This window comes from Macaca mulatta, chromosome 2 (assembly GCF_049350105.2).
Source record: "Macaca mulatta isolate MMU2019108-1 chromosome 2, T2T-MMU8v2.0, whole genome shotgun sequence".
NCBI lineage: Eukaryota > Metazoa > Chordata > Mammalia > Primates > Cercopithecidae > Macaca > Macaca mulatta.
Genome location: NC_133407.1, coordinates 2,034,900 through 2,051,622, shown reverse-complemented (window position 1 = coordinate 2,051,622; position 16,723 = coordinate 2,034,900). Strand labels below are relative to the sequence as shown.

The 16,723-nt window shown below is 46.3% G+C and overlaps 1 protein-coding gene across 1 annotated transcript in view; it reads left to right on the top strand.

Moving 5' to 3' along the window:
- Positions 1–897: 897 nt before the first annotated feature.
- The window catches only part of RNF168 (ring finger protein 168), a 38,753-nt gene continuing 22,927 nt past the window's right edge, over positions 898–16,723 (top strand). The window contains exon 1 of the mRNA XM_015132586.3: positions 898–1,825. Coding sequence (XP_014988072.3) covers positions 1,525–1,825 — 301 coding nt within the window. The 5' untranslated portion in view covers positions 898–1,524. The remainder of the gene's footprint in view (positions 1,826–16,723) is intronic.

The following is a 16,723-nucleotide window of genomic DNA, read 5'->3' as shown; positions in this document are numbered from 1 at the left end:
GGCGTGACCCACCTCGCCCAGCCTTTTTTTTTTAAGCCAGAGTCTCGCTGTCTCCCAGGCTGGAGTGTAGTGGCGCGATCTCGGCTCACTGCAAGCTCCGCCTCCCGGGTTCCCGCCATTCTCCTGCCTCCGCCTCCCAAGTAGCTGGGACTACAGGCGCCCGCCACCTCGCCCGGCTATTTTATTTTGTGTGTGTGTGTGTGTGTGTGTGTATATATATATATTTTTTTTTTTTTAAAGTAGAGACGGTGTTTCACCGTGTTAGCCAGGATGGTCTCGATCTCCTGGCCTTGTGATCCGCCTGCCTCGGCCTCCCAAAGTGCTGGGATTACAGGCGTGACCCACCGCGCCCAGCCTTTTTTTTTTTTTTTTTTTTAAAGCCAGAGTCTCGCTGTCGCCCAGGCTGGAGTGCAGCGGCGCGATCTCGGCTCAGTGCAACCTCCGCCTCCTGGGTCTAAGCGATTCTTCTGCCTCAGCCTCCCAGGTAACCTGGACTACAGGCGCGCACCACCAGGCCCGGCTGATTTTGTATTTTTAGTAGAGACGGGATTTGGCCATGTTGGCCAGGCTGGTCTCAAACTCCCGACCTCAGGTGATCCGCCCGCCTCGGCCTCCCAAAGTGCTGGGATTACAGGCGTGAGCCACCGCGCCCGGCCGTGTTTGGCTGTTGAATTTGTTTTGCAGTTTCCCTTTTTCTACCCAGAAACCAAGAAACCCGGGGTGTCTGAGGCCTGGCAGAAATCTCCGGGGAAAGTCAGGCTCCACCCAGGCTGCACCAGCAGGAGCGGCGACGCCTGGGCTGGGCCTCTCCGGCTGGGAGGGCGGGCGGGGCGCAGACGCCGGAAGTCCCGCCCCGGGAGCGTCCGACCTTGGGCGGGTTTCTGGGTGGGAAGCGCGGTTTTGGCGGGCGGTTGTGACGTTGCTGGCGCTTGCCCGGTGGCTGCTGCGCCGCCGCAACGAATAGGGCTTCTGGCTGCGCAAGAGGGACCCGGGCGCGGAGCTCTGGGAAACTGCGCCGGGCGCCGGGAAGCTGAACCCGGGAGTCGCGCGTCGCCCCCGCAGCAGCGCCAAAGCGGAAGTTCTGCAGCAGCCGGAGCTCGGGATTCCTCCCGGAGCCGCGTCCCGGGGCCGGGCTGCCCCGAGCTGAGCGGAGCATCCTCTCCGGATGAGGGGAGGAGGGGACTTGGCGCGCTCCCCTCGCTGCACCGGGAGCCGCAGCCGCAGTGTTCACGCCGCGGAGCAGCCCGGCTCCTCCGACGAAAGCCTGCAGTCGTTTGCTTGCCGGACGTTTGCCTTGAAAATGGACAAAGACGCCGCCCTCCGGGGCGTTCCTGTTTGCCTGACCCTGAGAGCGCCTTTTTGCTTCGAGACGGGTTGGATGCCCCTGTTCTCCGAGTTCTGATACGCTTCTGGGCACAATATTGAAACACAAAACTGTGCTTTTGCCTTCTCTGTGGTTGGCCGAAAATAGGATTGTTTTTCGCGCAGGTGTCGTCGTTTAGTCGACTTTATTAACGTGTTAAAATGGCTCTACCCAAAGGCGCCGTCCCCTCGCGGTCCGAGTGCCAGTGCGGGATCTGCATGGACATCCTCGTGGAGCCCGTGACCCTGCCGTGCAGCCACACGCTGTGCAGACCGTGCTTCCAGGCGACCGTGGAGAAGGCGAGTCTGTGCTGCCCCTTCTGTCGCCGCCGCGTGTCTTCGTGGACTCGGTACCACACCCGAAGGAATTCTCTCGTCAACCTGGACCTGTGGAAGGTCATTCAGAAACACTATCCCCGGGAGTGCAAGCTCAGAGCGTCGGGGCAGGAGTCCGAGGAAGTGGGTGAGTAAACCCCGGCCTGATTATTGGCCGAAAGCCGCAAATCTTTGAAAAGGTGAATCATCGCTTCTCCATTTAAAAAGTACAAACAAACCAAAAAGCCCCACTGATGTTTGTCTAAATAGTTCTCAGAGGTTTGGGGGTTTATGGGTCCCCAAATGTCGATGGATTGTAAAGTCAAGGACAAGATTTTGTCCCTTGTCACGATGCCCGCGCTGTGTTCGATGGGTGTTTGTTTTAAAAATTAAAGAATTGCCCGTCTAGAGCCTTCTTTTTTTTTTTTTTTTTTTTTTTTTTGAGACAGGGTCTCGCTCTCGCCCAGGCTGCAGGGCAGTGGCGCGATCTCGGCTCACTGCAGCCTCCGCCTCCCGGGTTCAAGCGACTCTCCTGCCCCAGCCTGCCGAGTAGCTGGGACTACAGGCGCGCACCATCGCACCCGGAATTTTTGTATTTTCGCAGAGACGGGTTTTCATCATGTTGGTCAGGCTGGTCTCGAACTCCTGACCTCCGGTGATCCGCCCGCCTCAGCCTCCCAAAGCGCTGGGATTACAGGAGTGAGCCACCGCGCCCGGCCTCTGATTTACTTATGTGTACATCTCCATTCACGTAATTCTTTATTCTCCTAGTCATGCAACGAGCCGATCGTGACCAGCCTGGCCAACACGGAGAAACCCCGTCTCTACTAAAAATACAAAAACTAGCCGGGCGAGGTGACGGCGCCTGTAGTCCCAGCTACTCGGGAGGCTGAGGCAGGAGAATGGCGTGAACCCGGGAGACGGAGCTTGCAGTGAGCCGAGATTGCGCCACTGCACTCCAGCCTGGGCGACAGAGCGAGACTCCGTCTCCAAAAACAAAAATCATGCAACAAGTCTAAAATCGCTTTTTTATCACTAACCCCTACACCCGGTGGACTCAGGAGCCCCAGACTGAACCCTTGACTCTTTCCTCCGCTAGTGTGAGCAATAAGCCGTGCAGTGGTTCCTGTCTGTGCGCTCTCGTCTACGGGTCTTTTTTTTTTTTTTTAATTTTTTTTGGTCACAGTTATATGTGTACCTGCCTTTTAAACGTTTATGTATTTTATTGTGGTAAAAAACCAAAATGCCATTTTAACCATTTTTAAACAATAGTTTAAGAAAAACAGCTTTATTGAAATACTCACATACCGAACAGTTCACCTACTAAACGTGTGCAGTTTGGCCGGGTGCAGTGGCTCACAGCTGTAATCCTAGCGCTTTGGGAGGCGGAGGTGGGAGGATCGCTTGAACCGAGGAGTTGAGACCAGTCTGGGTAACATAAATTCAATAAAATTTTTAAAAGTGCAATTTAATGGTTTTTTATATATTGCATTATTAATTTTTAAAATACTGTCCAAAATATATATAACAAACTGACATTTTAACCATTTTTAAGTACAATTCAATAGAATTAATTACATTCACAATGTAATCATCACCACTGTTTCCAAAACTTTTTCATCACCCCAGATAAACTCTAATCGTGAAGCACTGACCACCCATTTCACCTTTCCCCCTAGCCCCTGGCACCTATTCCACTTTCTGTCTCTATGAATCTGGCAATTCTAGGTATTTCATATAAGAGTCTTATACAATATAGGATCTTGTGTGTCTAGCTTATTTCTCTTAGCGTGTTTCCATGGATCAGTACTTCATTTTTCGGGCTGAATAATAATTTGTTTTATGGATATACTTGTTACATTTTGTTTATCCATTGGATGGACGTTGGTTTTTTTCACCTTTTCGTTATTTGAATACTGGCAATACGGACATCTGTGTACAAATATTTGTTTGAATACCTGTTTTCAGTTCTTTTGTCTACATATCTAAGAGCGGAATTGCTGGATGCTATGGTAATTCCATGTTTAGCTTTTTGAGGAACTGCCACATTTGTTTTCTACAGTGGCTGTACCATTTTACATTTCCATTAGCAGAGCATGAAGTTTCCAATTTCTTCACTCCCTCACCAACACTTGTTATTTTCCGTGCCATCCTAGTACATGTGAACTGGTATCTTAACTCTGTGTTTTAAAAAATGGTGGTAAAATATAACCAGACTACCATTTTAACCACTTAAAAATGCTTTTATTTTTGACTAGAAAGGAGGAAAATTTTAACCATTTCTAATGGTATGGTTCAGTGGCATCACCTCCATTCACACTGCTGTGCATCCGTCACCACCGTCCCATCTCCAGAACTTTTTAATCCTCCCAAACTGAATTTCCATACCCATTAAGCTCACTGTTCCTCCCTCCCCCTATCCCTGGCAACCACCGTTCTCCTTTCCATTTCTGTGAACCCACCTGCTCTAGGTACCTCCTATAAGTGGAATTTTCTTTTTTTTTTTTTTTGAGAAGGAGTCTCGCTCTGCCACCCAGGCTGGAGTGCAGTGGCGCGATCTCAGCTCACTGCAAGCTCCACCTCCCGGGTTCACACCATTCTCCTGCCTCAGCCTCCCGAGTAGCTGGGACTACAGGCACCCGCCACCTCGCCCGGCTAGTTTTTGTATTTTTTAGTAGAGACGGGGTTTCACCGTATTAGCCAGGATGGTCTCGATCTCCTGACCTCATGATCCGCCCGTCTCGGCCTCCCAAAGTGCTGGGATTACAGGCTTGAGCCACCGCGCCCGGCCAAGTGGAATTTTCATAGGTATTTGTCCTTTTGTGTCTGGCCTGTTTTACCTAGCATAATGTTTTCTAGGTTCATCCATATCGCATGTGACAGGATTCCCTTCCTTTTGAGGCTGAATAGTATTCCAGTGTGTGTATATGCTACGTTAAAAGAAACTATTCATCTGTGAGTGAACGCTTCGGTTGCTTCCACTGTTGGCTATTAGAAATAATGCTGGTGTGAACTTGGGTATACAAATGTCTGTTCAGGGGCCTGTTTTCTATTCTTTTGGGTGTATACCTCGAAGCGGAATTTCTAGATCATATTGTAATTCTATGTGTAATTGGTTTTGGAGACCACCATACTGTTTTCCACAGTGACTGTGCCGTTTTACATTCCCACCAACCGTGCATGGGTGTCCAGTTTCTCTGCACCCTTGCCAACACTTGCTATTTTCTGGGTTTTGATAGTGGCCATCCTAATGGGTATGAAATACTATCCCATTGTAGTTTTTATTTGCATGTCCCCAATGACTAAGGATGGCGAGCATCTTTGCATGCATTTATTGGCCATTTGTATATCATCTTTGGAGAAATATGAAATATCTATTCAAATCCTTTGCTCATTCTTTTTGTTTCTGTTTTTCTCCCAAAACCTAGAAAAAGCCACAACTTTGCCTGTCATTTAATCAGGTTGTTTTTTTGCGTTGTGGGCATTCTCCTGCCTCAGCCTCCCAAGTAGCTGGAATTACAGGCATGTGCCACCATGGCCAGCTAATTTTTGTATTGTTAGTAGAGACGGGGTTTTACTGTGTTGGTCAGGATGGTCTCAATCTCTTGACCTCGTGATCCGCCTGCCTCGGCCTCCAAAAGTGCTGGGATTACAAGTGTGAGCCACCGCGTCCGGCCTGTTTTAGTTTTTATCCACCATAGATGAGTGTTTTCTGTTCTGGAACTTCATATAAATGGAATTCTTTTTTTTTTTTTTTTTTTTGAGACGGAGTCTCGCTTTGTCGCCCAGGCTGGAGTGCAGTGGCCGGATCTCAGCTCACTGCAAGCTCCGCCTCCCGGGTTTACGCCATTCTCCTGCCTCAGCCTCCCGAGTAGCTGGGACTACAGGCGCCCGCCACCTCGCCCGGCTAGTTTTTTGTATTTTTTAGTAGAGACTGGGTTTCACCATATTAGCCAGGATGGTCTCGATCTCCTGACCTCGTGATCCGCCCGTCTCGGCCTCCCAAAGTGCTGGGATTACAGGCTTGAGCCACCGCGCCCGGCCAATGGAATTCTTTTTATTTCCTAGGGCTACCGTAACAAAGTACCACAAACTTAGCAGAAGTTTATTCTCTTTCAGTTCTGAAGACTAGAACTCCAAACCCAAGATGCCAGCAGGGAGCAGGGACGTGTACATTGAAGGCTCTAGGAGAGAATCTGTTCCGTGCCCTTCTCCTTAGCTTCCAGTGTGGCTGCAATCCATGGTGTTCCTGGTTTGCAGCTGAGTCACTCCGGTCTCTGCCTCCACTGGCACATGGAGCTTCCCAGTGTGTCTGTCTTTACATGGCCGTCTCCTCTGTGTGTCTCCGTTTTCTTACTGGGATACTAGTTATATTGGATTAAAGGCCCTCTACTCTTTGTATGAACTCCATTATATCTGCAACAACCTGTGTCCAATAAGAGCACATTCTTAGTTACTGGGAGTTAGGACTTCAGCTTATCTTTTTGGGGGTTATTCATCATAAGGTTCAATTTTTTTTTCTTTTTCTTAGACATACTCTCACTTCATCACCCAGTCTGGAATGCAGTGATAGGATCTTGGCTCACTGCAACTTCCGTCTCCTGGGTTCAGGTGATTCTCCTGCCTCAGCCTCCTGAGTAGCTGGGATTACAGGCACGCACCACCACGCCCAGCTAATTTTTGTATTTTTAGTAGAGATGAGATTTCATCATGTTGCCCAGGCTGGGTTCAAACTCCTGACCTCAGGTGATCCGCCCTCTTCGGCCTCCCAAAGTGCTGGGATTACAGGTGTGAGCCACCGCACCCGGCCTAGGTAGTCGTTTTTTAAGTATTATTCCGCTGTTGACGATGCTGTGTATTATTGGCCATTCTCCACTGATAGTGCCTCAGTTGCTTGCAGTTTTGGATATTATGAATAAAGTTGCTGAGAAGATTCTTGTACAAGTTTTTTTGTGAGTATGTGTGGCCTGATGTTTTCAGGGTTTTTTTCGGTAAATACTGAGGAGCTGGAATTACGCAGCATAGAGCAGGTACACATTTGGTTTTCTAACAAACTACCAGCCAGGCACAGTGGCTCACGCCTGTAATCCCAGCACTTTGGGAGGCCAAGGCAGGTGGATCACGAGGTCAGGAGTTCAAGACCAGCCTGGCCAAGATGCCGAAACCCCATCTCTACTCAAAATACAAAAATTAGTTGGGCATGGTGGTAGGCACCTGTAGTACCAGCTACTCGGGAGGCTGAGGCGGAGAATTGCTTGAACCCAGGAGGTGGAGGTTGCAGTGAGCCGAGATCGCGCCACTGCACTCTAGCCTTGGTGACAGAACGAGACTCCATCTCAAAAAAAAAAAAAAAAGAAGAAACTACCAGATCTTTTTTGAAAGTGGTTGTGTCATTTTGTAATCCCACCAAGAGCATACAAGTTCTGGTTTCTGTACATCTTACCAACTTTTTATGTTATCTGTCTTTTAAAACTTAACCATTCCAGTTGTTTTTTATTATTGATAGTAGTATCCTGTTTTAGTTTCAATTTCCAAGTGACTAATGATAGTGTTCTTTTTCATGTGCTTATTGGCAGTTTTGCTCTCTTCCATTGTAAAGTGTCTGTTTAATTCTTTTGCCCCTAAATTGTTTATATTATTCAGTCGCAGACATTCTTTATATATTTTGAATACTGGTACTTTGCCAGGTATTCTTAATTGTTTTGATGAGCTGAAATTCCTTTTTTTTTTTTTTTTTTTTTTTTTTGAGATGGAGTCGCGCTCTGTCGCCCAGGCTAGAGTGCAGTGGCCGGATCTCAGCTCACTGCAAGCTCCGCCTCCCGGGTTCCCGCCATTCTCCTGCCTCAGCCTCCCGAGTAGCTGGGACCACAGGCGCCCGCCACCATGCCCGGCTCATTTTTTGTGTTTTTAGTAGAGACAGGGTTTCACCGTGTTAGCCAGGATGGTCTCGATCTCCTGACCTCGTGATCCGCCCATCTCGGCCTCCCAAAGTGCTGGGATTACAGGCTTGAGCCACCGCGCCCGGCCGATGAGCTGAAATTCTTAATTTTCATGAAGTCCCCTAAACTTTTCCTTTTATAATTTACTGCTTTTTATGGCCTAAGAAACCTTTTGCTACCCTCAGGCTAAGATATTGCTATGTTTTTTTCTAAAAGATTTATAGTTCTACCTTTTTTTTTTTTTTTGAGACAGAATTTTGTTGTGTTGCCCAGGCTGGAGCACAGTGGTGCTATCTTGGTTCACTGCAACCTCCACGTCCCGGGTTTAAGCAATTCTCTTCCCTCAGCCTCCCGAGTAGCTGGGACTACAGGCATGCACCACCATGCCAGGCTAATTTTTGTATTTTTAGTAGAGATGGGGTTTCGCCATGTTGACCAGGGTGGTCTTGAAGTCCTGACCTCATGATCCGCCTGCCTCAGCCTCCCAAAGTGCTGGGATTACAGATGTGAACCACTACGCCCGGTCAGTTTTAGCTTTTATGTTTAGGTCTTTGATCCATTTCAAATTAATTTTGAATATTGTCTAAGAGGAGGTTGAGGTTAACTTTTTCCCATATGGGTGTCAGTTATTCCCGTACCTTTGTTGAAAAGACTTTTTAAAAAATATAATGTGGGTCTATTCTGTTTCATTGATCTGTTGATTCTAATATTAGTGTCACACTGTCTTGATTACTGTGAATTTAGAGTAAATCTTTTTTTTTTCTTTTTGAGACAGAACCTTGCTCTGTCACCTAGTCTGGAGCGCAGTGGCGTGATCTCAGCTCACTGCGTCCTCTGCGTCCCAGGTTCAAGTAGTTCTCCTTCCTCAGCCTCCTGAGTAGCTGCGAATACAGGCATGTACCACCATGCCCGGCTGATTTTTGTATTTTTGATAGAGACAGGAGTTTCACCACATTGGCCAGGCTGGTCTCGAACTCTTGACCTCAGATGATCCGCCCACCTCGACCTCCCATTACAGGCGTGAGCCATGGTGCCCTTCCTCTGTATATTTATTCTTTGTAGAGACAGGGTTTTGCTGTGTTGCCCAGGCTGATCTTGAACAGCTCACCTTAAGCAGTCCTCCCGTCTCAGCCTCCTAAAATGCTGGAATTACAGGCCTGAGCCACCTATTTAAATTTTTAAATCAACTTACCAGTTTCTACTAACAGCCTGTTAGGAGTTTGATTGGGGTTGCATTGAACTTAATAGAACAATTTGGGGAGAATTGACATCCAAACAATAGAGTCCTTGTATCCATGAAAATAGTGTATTTCTCCATTTGTGTAGGTCACCTTCAGTTTTTTTCAGTAATGAAGTTAAAATAAGGTCATTAGAATGGGCCCTAATCCATTATGACTGGTTTCCTTATAAAAAGGAGAAATTTGGACACAGAGACAGACACGCATAGAGGGAAGATGATGTAAAGACACAGAGCACCACGCGAGGCTGGAGGACTGGAGTGATGTGTTTACAAGCCAAGGAACGTCTAAGGTTATCAGCACACCGTCAGAAGCAAGGAAGAGGCAAGGAAGGATCCCCTACAAGTTTCAAAAGTGTCATGGCCCTGCTGACACCTTTATTTTGGACTTCTAGCCAGAACTGTGAGACAATAAATTTCTGTATTTTCAAGTCACTCAATTTGTGGTACTTTTCTATGGCAGCCCTAAGAAACTAATATTTATCCCTGATTATATTATGGCTTTTGAGACTGTTTTAAGTAAAATTTTTTAAATGTTCAGTATTATTCATTGATAATTTATAAAATTAACTTTGTTAACACATAACACATAAAGTAAATCTACTCATTTACTTTATGTATTCTTAATTTATAGAAGGAAGGTTGTAAGAAAGCACATATATGAAATAGCTTTGAAAAATGAAGTATTTGAAAGTGAATTGGCCGGGCGCGGTGGCTCAAGCCTGTAATCCCAGCACTTTGGGAGGCCGAGGCGGGCGGATCACAAGGTCAGGAGATGGAGACCACTGTGAAACCCCGTCTCTACTAAAAATACAAAAAATTAGCCGGGCGCGGTGGCGGGCGCCTGTAGTCCCAGCTACTCAGGAGGCTGAGGCAGGAGAATGGCGGGAACCCGGGAGGCGGAGCTTGCAGTGAGCCGAGATCGCGCCACTGCACTCCAGCCTGGGCAACAGCGTGAGACTCCGTCTCAAAAAAAAAAAAAAAAAAAAAAAAAGAAAGTGAATTAGTGTGATGGAGACAGGTGTGTTTTACATTTGGATTTCTCAAAAAAGAATCCTATAGTAGGGAAGAATCAGCCTTAGAATGTCTAAATTTCCTTTCTGTTTGCGACTATCATTGTAAAAACTGATGCAGGCAAGAATCACAAATGGATGCCAAAACCCCTCCTTGAAAGTTTGATGGAGAACTGAAGACTCATATAGTCTGAAAATATCACCTTACAGATTGCTTATTAATTGCAAAGGGTAAAGGATACAGTTGAGAAGCCTGTTATCACGGTAACGGAGTGATCACAGTTAACATTATCCATGGTACAGACAAACATTGCGGCCTCCTGATAGGATGAGCGTAAGGCATAGCCTGAATCTCATTGTGAGAAAACAAAAATCCAAGTTGAAATTCTACAAAACGTAGTTGTTAGTACCTCAAAAATGTCTATCATGGAGGCAAAGCCTTAGGAATCATTCTAGTTTAAAGGGAGGTTAAAAGACAATGACAGCTAAATGCAGTGCATGACCCTGGATTAGAACATGGATTAAGACAAAGGTTGCTATTAAAGACATTATGGGGATAGTGGGTGAAATTTTTATCATTGATATGATAGGTAATATATCATTGTTAATTTTGTTGAACTTGATCATTGTATATCAAGATCAGGAGATAAGGACAGCATCTCTTATGAGGTGTACACTTAAGGATTTGGTGAAGTGATCATGAAACTTTCAGATGGTTCAGAAAATACATACACACACACGAAAGACAATGTGGCAATTTAAAAACTTCATGAATCTAAATGCAAGTTAAATGGGGGTTTATCATACTATTTTTGCAATTTCTGTAGATTTGAAAATTTTCAAAATAAATATTGAGACAGAAAGTGCAAATTTATGTTATTTTATTTTCGAGACAGGGTCTCACTCAGTTGCCGAGGCTGGAATGCTGAGGAGCGAACTCGGCTCACTGTACCCTCCACCTCCTGGGCTCAAGCAATCCTCCCACCTCAGCCTCCTGAGTAGCAGGGACCACAGGCACACACCACTATGCCAGGCTAATTTTTTTTATTTTTTTGTAGAGATAGGGTCTCACTATGTTACCCAGGCTGGTCTTGAACTCTTGAGCTCAGGAGTTCATCCTCCTGCAGGAGTTTCACCACGTTGGCCAGGCTGGTCTCAAACTCTTGACCTCAGATGATCCACCCGCCTCGACCTCCCAAAGTGCTGGGATTACAGGCGTGAGCCATCGTACCCGTCCTTCATATATTTATTCTGTGTAGAGACGGGGCGTAGAGGCGGGCGGATCATCTGAGGTCAAGAGTTCAAGACCAGTCTGGCCAACGTGGTGAAACTCCTGCAGAAGTTCACACTCCTGCCTCATCCTCGCAGAATGCTGGGATCACAGGCATGAGTCAGCACTTTGCCCCTGATTGCCATTTATAGCCACACTACTTGGTGATGATCCAGCCACACTGATGTACATACTGCTTCACAAGTCATATGCTTATTTTCCAGAGCAGTTTTGGGCTTTTTATTTTTTAACTATCTCTTTATGTTTTGCACCCTGTGCCCAGCCCAGGAATGCAGATTTAATTGGGAGAAGGGAACTGCCATTTACGTGGTGCTGCAAGCAGTCTAGTTCAGTGATGGGAGGACAGTTTTATGAACAGCTCAACTGTTCAAGTTAAGGTTTATTATTTATTTATTTTTATTTTTCATCCAGTATTATACATTCGGGTCTTTAACTAACTTGGATTTTTCCTTCAAAATAAAATAAAAAGCATGGGGACATATTTCCTTAAATGGGTCCCGGCTGCCTCGGAAGAACACTTGCTGTGAAGAAGCAAAATATCGAGTGTAGTAGGAACGTTTAACTGAAGTGGGTTTCAGCAGAAATTTTAGAGTTAACCAGAACTGAAGAGTGTCGAGAGTTGTCTCCCACAGATGGCAGAAATTGTCTAGTCACTTTGTATCAAACTGAGATATTCAAATTCCTCATAAAATAAGAATTGTTTAAGAAATAGCAAGCAGGCCAGTTGCAGGGGCTCACACCTGTAATCTCAGTACTTTGGGAGTTCAAGGCAGGCAAATTGCTTAGCCTGGGAGTTTGAGACCAGTCTGGCCAATATGGCAAAACCCCTCTCTACAAAAAGTACAAGAATTAGCCGGGTGTGGTGGCGGCGCCTGCAGTCTCAGCTACATGGGAGGCTCAGGCAATAGCATTGTTCGAGTCTGGGAGGTGGATGCTGCAAAGAGCTGAGATTGCGCCACTGCACTCCAGCCTGGGTGACAGAGTGAGACTCTTGTCTCAAAAAAAAAAAAAAAAAAGGGCCAGGCACAGTGGCTCATGCCTGTAATCCCAGCACTTTGGGAGGCCGTAGACGGGCAGATCACGAGGTCAGGAGATCAAGGCCATCCTGACTAACATGGTGAAACCCCGTCTCTACTAAAAAATACAAAAAACTAGCCGGGCGTGGTGGCCGGCCCTGTAGTCCCAGCTACTCGGGAGGCTGAGGCAGGAGAATGGCGTAAACCCGGGAGGCAGAGCTTGCAGGGAGCCGAGATTGCCTCACTGTACTCCAGCCTGGGCGACAGAGCGAGATTTCGTCTCAAAAAAAAAAACAAATAGCAAATGCAAGACCGGGCGCAGTGGCTCAGGCCTGTAATCCCAGCACTTTGGAAGGCAGGTGGATCACATGAGGTCAGGAGTTCGAGACCAGCCTGGCCAACGTGGTAAAACCCCGTCTCTACCAAAAATACAAAAAAATTAGCCAGGTGTGGTAGGACAGGCCTGTAATCCCAGCTACTTGGGAGGCTGAGGCAGGAGAAAATCGCTTGAACCTGGGAGGTGGAGGTTGCAGTTACCTGAGATCACGCCATTGCACTCCAGCCTGGGCAACAAGAGCAAAACTCCGTCGACAAAGAAATAGTAAATGGACTGGGTGCAATGGCTCACACCTGTTATGCCAGCGCTTCAGGAGGCCAGGGCAGGAGAATTGCTTCAGCCCAGGAGTTGGAGGCTGCAGTGAGCTGTGATTGTGCCACTGAACTCCAGCCTGGGCAAGAGTGAGATCTTGTTTCCAAAAAAAAAGAAAAAGGTGAATGAAGACAATTTTAACTTGTGTCTGCAGTTGAGTAACTTACTGATTAATTTAGATTCAGTTTGTGTAGAAATAAATAAACTTTAAACATCCGTCACTCATGGTTTAACAAAAGTGCAGTTCTCCACTTGCTGTAATTGGGCATCTTCTGTAAACTGTGTGTGCCTTTCCTTTGCCTGTTGTGGTTTTTAATTGATCTGTGGAAGTTCTGGTTATATTCTGGACACTGATTCTCTGGTGATTTATGTATTTGCAAGTAACTTCTAGTTTGTTTTTAACTTCATGATGTCTTTCATCACATGGAAGTTTTAATTGTTTTGGAATTTATCTCATATGTTCTTCTTAGTCATTTATAGTTTGTTTTTTCCGTTAAAAACTTTTTAATCCACCTTGAATTTGAGTATTGTATGAGGTAAGGCATCTTAACTCCCCCTGCCCTTGATTGCCACTTATAGCCACACTACTTGGTAATAATCCAGTAACACTGATGTATGTACTGTTTCACTAATCGTATGCTTATTTTCCAGAGCAATTTGGGGCTATGTATTTAATTTTTTTTTTTTTTTTTTGAGATGCAGTCTCACTCTGTCACCTAGGCTGGAGTGCAGTGGCGTGATCTCGGCTCACTGCAACCTCCACCTCTCGGGTTTAAGCGATTCTCCTGTCTCAGCCTCGTGAGTAGCTGGGATTACCAGCTACACAGCACATGGACTGGGCGCAGTGGCTCACACCTGTTACGTCAGTGCTTCAGGAGGCCAGGGCAGGACAATTGCTTCAGCCCAGGAGTTGGAGGCTGCAGTGGGCTGTGTACCACCACGCCCAGCTAATTTTTGTATTTTTAGTAGAGATAGGTTTATTTGCCTTGTTGGCCAGGCTGCTTTTGAACTCCTGACCTCAAGTGATCTGCCTGCCTCCACTTCCCAAAGTGTTGAGATTAGAGGCGTAAGCCACGGCACCTGGCCCGGGCTTTTTGGTTTTTAACTATCTCTTTATCAATAGCTGTGTCAGTACCACACATGCTTAGTTTAATTCTGCTTAATGATATGCTTTGCTTTCTAATATAATACATCTGCCTCCATTATTGTTTTCCTAAATTAGCTACTTAAAAAAAAATGTTTTTTTGAACAAAGATAGGGTCTTGCTCTGTTGACCAGGCTGGTCTTGATATCCTGAGCTCAAGTGTTCCTCCTGCCTCAGCCTTCCAAAGTGCTGGGATTACAGGCATGAGCCACTGTGCCCAGCCTCTTAGCTACTATTTTATTGTATCTAATGTGTAAAATGATTTACTTTTTTTCCGGTTTTATTGTAAAAGATACGTAACATAAAATCTGCCGTGTTAACCATTTTAAATGTACAGATGCGTGACATGAAGTACATTCATGTTTTTGTGCAGCTGTCACTACCATTCATCTCTGAACTTTCTCATCTTCCACACTGGAAACTGCCCATTAAACAATAATTCCCCATTCGCCCCTCCCCTAGCCGCTGGCAGCCTCCATTCTTTCTGCCTCTGCGGGTTTCATTACTCCCGGTATCTCGTACGAGGGGAACCGTACAGTATCTGGCCTGTGGTGTCTGGCTGTTTGGCACAGCATCGTGTCTCGAGGGTCCATCGAGTTCTAGCATGTGTCGATCCCGTTTCCTTTTTTGGCTGAATACTCCATTGTGTGTGTATATATCTTAATGGATGACTGTTATAAAAACCAAGTGTTGGCCGTCCTATGAAGCGGGATCTCTGTAGTTAGGATTCGTATTTCTCTAATGACTGTCGATGTTGAACATCTTTTCATGTGCTTATTGGTCATTTGTATATAATCTTTGGAGAAATGTCTGTGTAAGTCCTTTGCCCCCCGTCTTTTTTTTTTTTTTTTTTTTTTTTTTTTTTTTGTAAAGACCGGGTCTTACTACGTTGCCCAGGCTGAAGTGTACGGGCACAATCACAGCCCACTGCAGCCTCAAACTGCTGGGCTCAAGTGACTCTCCCACCTTGGCTTTGCAAGGTGCTGGGCTGATAGGCATAAACCACCACACCTGGCCTTTTGCCCCCACAGCACCCCCGCCTTTTATTTATTTATTGAATTTTTGAGACCGGGTCTTGCTCTGTTGCCCAGGCTGGAGTGCCGTGGCACAGTCACAACTCACTGCAATCTCCGCCTCCCAGGTTCAAGCAATTCTTCTTTTTTTTTTTTTTTTTTTTTTTTTTTGAGACGGAGTCTCGCTGTGTCTCCCAGGCTGGAGTGCAGTGGCGTGATCTCAGCTCACTGCAAGCTCCGCCTCCCGGGTTCACGCCATTCTCCGGCCTCAGCCTCCCAAGTAGCTGAGACTACAGGCGCCCGCCACCACGCCCGGCTAGTTTTTTGTATTTTTAGTAGAGACGGGGTTTCACCATGTTAGCCAGGATAGTCTCGATCTCCTGACCTCGTGATCCACCCGCCTCGGCCTCCCAAAGTGCTGGGATTACAGGCTTGAGCCACCGCGCCCGGCCGTTCAAGCAATTCTTCTGTCTCAGCCTCCCGAGTAGTTGGGATTACAAGCGCCCGCCACCACTCCCGGCTAATTTTGTACTTTTTGGTAGAGACAGGGTTTCACCATGTTGGTCAGGCTGGTCTCTAACTCCTGACCTCAAGTGATCCACTTGACTTGGCCTCCCAAAGTGCCGTGATTACAGACATGAGCCACTGTGCCCAGTCTACCGTCAGTTGTTTTATTTGGGTGTTTTTTTTTTTTTTTTGGGAGATGGAATCTCCCTCTGTCACCCAGGCTGGAGTGCAGTGGCACAGTCTCGGCTCACTGCAACCTCCACCTCCCAGGTTCAAGCGATTCTTCTGCCTCAGCCTCCTGAGTAGCTGAGACTACAGGTGCGTGCCACCACACCTGGCTAATTTTTGTGTTCTTAGTAGAGACGGGGTTTTACCATATTGGCCAAGCAGGTCTCGAACCCCTGACCTCCTGATCCACCTGTCTCAACCTTCAGCCTCCCAAAGTGCTGGGATTACAGGCGTGAGGCACTGCTCCCAGCTTACCTTAATTTTTTAAATGAAAATAGTGTGACTCTGCAGTTTCCCTGAAAAAAGTCCAGAGTTTCATAGATTCTACTTTGAGGATTGCTAATCTAGGTCTCAGTTTAAGCCAGCTGAGTATCCTGCTTTTTAAGGAGCCTTATATATGTCTCCCCTGTATATACCATTGTATTGTCTTGAATAGATCCTCCTTAGTGACCAAAACAAATGAGAATTCAGCATACTGCATCCCTAATTGTTTTGGAGTCACATCACTGTTTTTTTAGTTTCTCTATTGCAGATTTTTCAAACTGCTGGCCTGCAGGCCATAAGAATCCTGTGTGTATGTTTTTTTGTGGTCCATCCAATGCCAGTATTTCAGTTGGAGGATTTCTTATTAACATCTGGATTGCTGAATTTTCCTTTTTTTTTTTTTTTCTTTTTACTTGGATACATTTATGGGGTGCAAGGGTAATTTTGTTACATGTATAGATTGCATAGTGGCGAGGTCAGGGCTTTTTAGGGTATCTACTACACAGATAATGTACATTGTACTCATTAAGTCATCTCTCAACATCCACCCCTGCCATCTCTGGATTTTCTTGAGAAAGCGAAAGTATGGCATGGACAGGCCGGAGTTTCCTGCCTGAGTTTCCTGCTAGTCGTAGTCAGCTGGAGCTGAGTAGCAGCTGCCCCTTGAAACAGGCAGATGGGTTCTCTTTTTTGGGTGTTCCCGTTTTACACTTTACAAAACAGTGTCTTGTTTTATAGAATAACA